The 6486-nt window shown below is 41.8% G+C and overlaps 1 protein-coding gene across 1 annotated transcript; it reads left to right on the top strand.

The window, feature by feature from the left end:
* The first annotated feature begins 3361 nt into the window (after positions 1–3361).
* Positions 3362–5512, top strand: LOC136773916 (uncharacterized). Its single transcript, XM_066727890.1, has 2 exons — positions 3362–4031; positions 4275–5512. The coding sequence occupies exons 1-2, from the start codon at positions 3362–3364 to the stop codon at positions 5510–5512; spliced, it is 1908 nt and encodes a 635-aa protein (XP_066583987.1).
* The last annotated feature ends 974 nt before the right edge of the window (positions 5513–6486 follow it).

The following is a 6486-nucleotide window of genomic DNA, read 5'->3' as shown; positions in this document are numbered from 1 at the left end:
CCCGAGATTTTTTAGTGATAAATAAAGATTGTGTCCTTGGATTTTGGCCGTGTAGTTCTTAATTATTTTAACCCGGAATTCCTTTCCGCGCGTTACAATATATATATCATTCTCATCGATCTTCGATTATTCCAGCTATTTCCTGCATATTTCCAAAACAATCTGCTATTTAGGAAACAATAATAATATTCACTAACATATATAACAGAAAGACTAAGACTGAATTAAATCTAAATATTAATTGTTAAATGTTATTTACCTTCTAATTTGTCCATCGTAATCCATTATCCCACAAAAAACAAGCTTCGCTTGTAAAAAAATGACGGCAATTACATAAGTCGTCTCCAGCATGATTAATACAGTAATATAAAATAATTTAATTTAAAAAAATAGTGAAATCCTAATGTTAGGCAAGTATAAATTTTTACCATGGCGGAAATTGAAATTTGGAAAAAAGTAAATAGTAATACAAAAATTACTTGCCGGGCCCGTAATATTCATGTGTAATTCACTATCTTGCTAAATAAGCGTTGCTTCTCGTAAGTTAAAAATGCGGCTATTTAATATGATTGGATACAACGGGCCGGGCAACTAATTTTTGTGTTACTATTTACTTTTTTCCAAATTTCAATTTTCGCCATGGTAAAAATTTATACTTGCCTAACATTAGGATTTCACTATTTTTTTAAATTAAATTATTTTATATTACTGTATTAATCATGCTGGAGACGACTTATGTACTTGCCGTCATTTTTTTACAAGCGAAGCTTGTTTTTTGTGGGATCTTATAACGTTTTGTAAGAATATAGGAATTAAAACTAAACAATTGTTTTAACTAATTCAATATAACAAAACATTTTCCAATGTCCTCATAAATCCATAATGTAAACCTTTAGTTCATAATGTTAATTTATTAATCTATTAAATAAAATACAAAATATTACAATGATGGATTCTTATCATAATTACACTTTTAGAGGCTTTAAACATAGTATTCAATGACTGTTTGAATTATATTTCCAACATTTTATACCCAAAATCACCTTAAAGCTCTTCGCTTTCAAAGATTTGCTTCTAAATTTACCTCTAAATCCACCTTTTTCTTAAGTGTTACTCTCACTATCAATTTTTTATTATGGCTCTTTCTTTGGTAAACTGGTGCCATTTATATATTCTTTTGATTAATATAAACTGTAAAATATATATCAGTTAATGCAATGGAAGCCTATGATTTTTAGGTATAGTGCTTTCAGTTTCCTGAAGTTACACATCGTATGCTCTATTACATGTGAAATATTCAAATCCTGAATTACTTTTATATTTACACATCTAAATGATTTTATTATAATTTTCATCAATTTTGTGATTTCTAATTCCAAAGTTGTATGCCCAAAATCACCTGCAAGTTTTTCCCTCTCAAGGATTTTCTTATGAATTGACTCATTTTTCCACCTTTTTCTTAGTTGTCACTCTCAATATCAACTTTGCATTATGGCACTTTCTCCAGCACATTAATGCCATTTATATTTTCTTTTCATTAATATAAACTAGGAAATACACCAACTCCTGCAATGGATGCCTCTCTTCTTTAGATATATAGTTTTCAGCTTCCTAAATTTATTCACCGTATGCCCCATCACATGTTAAATATTGCAATCATGAATTCTTTTCATATTTACAGATCTACATGATTTTGTTATAATTTTCATCAAGTATGTGATTTTTAATTTCAAAATTGTATACCCAAAATCATCTACAAGCCCTTCACTTTTAAGGATTTGCTTAGAAATTCATCTCTTTTTCTTAACTGTTACTCCCAATATCAGCTATGAATCAGGGCTCTTTTTCAAGCAAAATAGTGCCATTTGTATTTTCTTTTCATTAATATAAACTCGAAAATACACAAATTAATGCAATGGAAGCCTCTATTTTAGATATACTGCTTTAATTTTCCCAAATTTATTCACTGTATGTTCTATCCTTATAACATTTCCTGTGCCAGAGTCCTCAGATGTTAGTTTCGCTAATTTCTATACACTGTTGAAACTGATCGGACTTCTGGTGCTACAAAATGGAGTAGAAACCATTAACTTTTGGACTGACTTTCAATTGAGAATAAACATTGCATTTTTTCATCCATACCAATGACAAGTATACTGCCTGTTCGAGATTGGGAGGAGCAGAAAATGTTGCGAAGTAGATTCCGCATTTCTCTGTTATATCTCCCATCTCTATTGCGCTCACAATAGACGGCTAGACCGACAGCGTCTAGCCGCTCTATCTGTCCCTCTCTCCGCGGCACGCTTGCGCGTCTTCTGGCCCTGGCGCGTCGCGGCCGCGAAGCGACACTACTTGCGCGCTTGGCCACTAGGTGGCCAGCGCCCGCGGCAGCTCTCTCGCTGGCAAGATTAGTGTCGCGTAATTATATAGATGGGTCCTTGATAAGGACCCATCGCACTTCAGCCTTGCTCGACAGCTGATTAACAGCAGCAACAGAAAGCAGCTTTTGTTCGCCTCCACGGCATCTAACTGACGCCTCAACGGCAGCGCCTCCACTTGGCCAACTTTTTGGATACTTTGGTAAGTATCACCCACCACCCACTGCCTACCAAGAGGGGACTTCCCCTCTGCGGCATTTTCCTCCCTCCTAAGGGAGATTTCTCCGGGGACTTCCCGGGAGAAGTTAAACCTTCTCCTTCCCCTCCACACTGCCTCCGAGGACTACCTCGGACCCAGTGTTCCGACCCTCAAATCCAGGGCTCTCGACGAGTCGGGTAGTGGGAGGGGTAGAATCACCCTAAGGGTTGGGATGGCTCGGAGCCACTAGAGCTCTTGGAGAAGGCGGCCGAAGGGTAAGGGGACTTCCCCTTCCCTAAAACCACTTCTCCAACTTCGCTTCCTCCCGTGGCTGGAGATTTTACTAGGGAATACCCTAGGAAAAATTGTCCAGTCAGGGAGTTTCTAAGTCCGCGTTCCTTTCTGGGGAATTCGAGTCTCTACGGTTATTAGGAATCTTCGTCTATCGAAATTCCCTAGAATCTGACGACGACGAATTCCCTAGAAAGTCGATCATCTTAGTCTAAGCGGTTCTTTTTGTAAATATTGTAAAATTTTGTATAATTTTTATTTATTTGAATAAAGACTCTTTTACCTCTTACATTTGTCTTCGAACTTTTATTCTCAGATATAACCTTCCCTTCTGACCACAGGACTGGAACCTACTTGGGCACTGTCTCGCACAAATTTTTGGTCCTTCGATCCGGATTTCCGGCAAAAAACGTTCGAAGTGCATCAGTGTTCCTGAGTGGGTATTCCGGGCTGTGTTTTGGATTGTGGGTTTGTTCTGAAATAGAGTTTCAAGATGACTACGCCTAGCTCCGGGGAATTACTAGAAGCGATCAATTACGTGCCCATGATTCGGGATGAATTCGTTAGGTTGGTCGTTAACATTAAGAAGCGTGGATTCCACAACTTCACCCTCCCATTCTTGGAGGATAGGCTTGCGGCCGTCGAGAAGTGGCTTAAGGCGTTGCATAAAACTCACGTTAAGATCACTACTCACACTAAACCGGCCGAATTAGCTAAAATGGAGTACGTAACCGATAGCTGGTATCAAGCGGCCCTTGATGCCCATAGTGACGCGGAAGAATTCAACCTAGGACATCTAGATGAACTTCGACCCAATCAGGGTATGTCGGCATCATGTCCCACTGCGCCTTCAGGCGAAATAAACCACATTAGGCTTCCAGTTATCGATTTACCAAAGTTTTCCGGGGATTACTTAAAATGGAACAACTTTTATGAAACGTTTAGTTCCATTGTTCACGACAAAGTGTATGTCTCCGGTCGGGACAAGTTCCAATACCTAAAATCCTGTCTGCAAGGAGAAGCAGCAACGGTCATCAAATCTTTAGCGATCACCTCCGAGAACTATGAGATAGCATGGGACACTCTGGTAGCTCGGTACACTGACAAACGAATGATCACGGATACGTTCTTAGATCAGATCTCGCAAGTACCCACGCTTCGGGGTGACAATTTTAAAATTCTGAAAGAAGTTAGGGACTCTGTTACGGTTGCTCTCAACGCCCTTAAAACTATGGGTTACGGCGTCGATCATTGGGATCCCATCATTGTTCATTCACTGAAGAACAAACTGGAGGACACCCTCCGCTTGGCTTGGGAGATGTATCTAGGAAGCAGCAAGGATTATCCCACCTTTCTTCAATTTTCGGAGTTCTTGACGCGACACATTAACTCATTGCAATCATTAGGTAACAAACCTAAGACTTCCAAAAAGGAATCCGGGAGATCCTTGAAGTCACACGCCGCGAGTGTGAATAGTACCGGTTGCGCTCATTGTGGTAGTAACCATCTCTTGTATCAGTGCAAGGACTACCTTGCATTGACCCCTCAGGCTCGATCAAAGTTTGCATTTTCACAGAACCTCTGCATCAACTGCCTGAGGCCAGGGCATAGTTGCTCCAATTGTTCTTCTTCGTCACGCTGCAGGAAGTGTAGTAAAATGCATCATACGTTGTTGCATTTTGACAAATCTGGCACCGGGGGGAGCAAGTCACGGGGGACTACCCCTGCGGCAAACTCCGCTTCCGAGCCTGAACCCTCTAGCTCGCATTCTACAACGCATCTCAGCGTTACCGATACACGTTCAGTTCTGTTGGACACGTTCTCTGCTAGAATCGATGCTCCTGACGGTTCTCGTATCATAGTCCGCGGACTTTTTGACACGGGCTCAGAAACTTCCTTTATCTCAGAAAATTTAGCTCAGCAGTTACGAATACCGCGAAAACGTATCAATGCTACCGTTCATGGTGTTGCATTGACTTCGGCTCAAAACGTTCGAGCAGAGGCACAGATTACCCTTCATTCTCTCTCAAGACACGGTGTTTCGTTGGATGTAACTGCAATAATCTTACCAACGATTACTCAATATCTCCCTCCGACTTATTCTCGATCGTCTTGTCCATCGCTTAGTGGAATCGATTTCGCTGATAATTTCGCTTCAACCAAGGTTCCAATTGATGTGCTCATTGGTGCAGATTATCTCACGTCGGTGGTAGAAGGCCCGTACATTAACTCTCCTGATAATTCGTTACGAGCCCAGCGGACTATTTTCGGTTGGATCGTAGCTGGAGTCGTACCTAAGGCGGGTCACTCTCATAGCCTCACGGTTCATCATTGCTTTGACCTAGAGAACACTCTTCGCGACTTCTGGGAACTGGAAGAAGTTCCTGAAGTCAAACCCATGTCCACAGAGGACTCCCTCTGTGAACAACATTTTGTGGATACGGTAAAACGCACCCCCTCGGGGCGTTTTGTCGTCGCTTTACCTTTTCGATCCGACATCGAAAAGCATAGTCTAGGTTCTTCTTCTCGGGTAGCAGAGAAAACCTTATCACGGATACTTCGGCGATTGGAAACTTCTCCAGACCAGGCTGAAAGTTATTCTCAATTCTTACAGGAGTATATTATGTTGGGACATATGTTGTGACGTCGTATTTCACGGCCTGGCCAAATAAGTATTTTCACTAAGGTTAATACCTAAAAGCGAAGAGTAACAATTATGGACCTTGGTTTGCCAGGGGATAGGCAGTGACCAGAACCGACGCACAAGGCACACGGAGGGAGTTATTGGCCGGGTAATAAAATAAGTAAACGACTGGCTTCTGAGGCAAAAGGAATACAGCTTATTTTATTTTTGTACGGATCTGCAAACGTGTTATAATTACAATAGGGCATTCCCTCAGTCTTATTACGATGATAAAGCTAATGGTGTAATTTTTGTTGGGGGGGGGGGGGGGGGGGTTGGGCGCCAGCTTGCTAGATCCGTATCTATGACCCTCCGCGGCTGACCGGCTTGAGATTATCTCGAGGTGTGGACCAAGACGCTTCGTGTGATACTCTGAAAATAATATGGGGGTGGCTAGGGCAGTGTGACTCGCGCAGGTACGCGTCAGGAGGACTTCGAGGAAGCTCGGCACAGCTCTCCTCTGACGAGGGACTACACCCCGTCTTAATGTGTATTCTGGAAATACAAAGGGAAGTCCCTACGCGATTCGCGGTCTGCTACACCGACTTACCACTTTCCAAAACCGACCCCGGAAGAATCTCGTAATAATAATAAATGAAAAGAATCACGGGTCGGACTAATACGTCCCTCCCGATTTGGGGAATTGTCGCACCACCGAACGCGGAACGACTGCTCGCGCCGGACGAAACTCGAGAAAAGAAATAGGACAAGGACAAATAATAGGTCCTGATTTTCCCTTTCGGAGAAATCAGGTTTACCTGGGATCTAGCGTTACTTATACTGGGGTGATAGGTTAGAGTGGTTCATGCTCTCGTGCTCATCCTCCACCGCTAGGCTGACAGCTACGCCTCCTTCGTTGCTTCTGGGTTTTGCTCTACTAACATATGCACTCACTACTCACTATTACCTCTAAGAAAAGGAAAAATGACTACAGG

Source organism: Prorops nasuta, unplaced genomic scaffold (genome assembly GCF_024137725.1).
Source record: "Prorops nasuta isolate Cenicafe-Biocafe unplaced genomic scaffold, Cenicafe_Pnas_1.2 PNAS00001, whole genome shotgun sequence".
NCBI lineage: Eukaryota > Metazoa > Arthropoda > Insecta > Hymenoptera > Bethylidae > Prorops > Prorops nasuta.
This window is presented reverse-complemented; position numbering and strand designations above follow the sequence as displayed.

Coding starts and splice junctions, on each gene's coding strand:
- LOC136773916 (XM_066727890.1), top strand. CDS start 3,362: ATGACTACGCCTAGCTCCGGGGAATTACTAGAAGCGATCAATTACGTG. Junction 4,032..4,274: donor GCAAGTACCCACGCTTCGGG/GTGACAATTTTA, acceptor TGCAATCATTAG/GTAACAAACCTAAGACTTCC.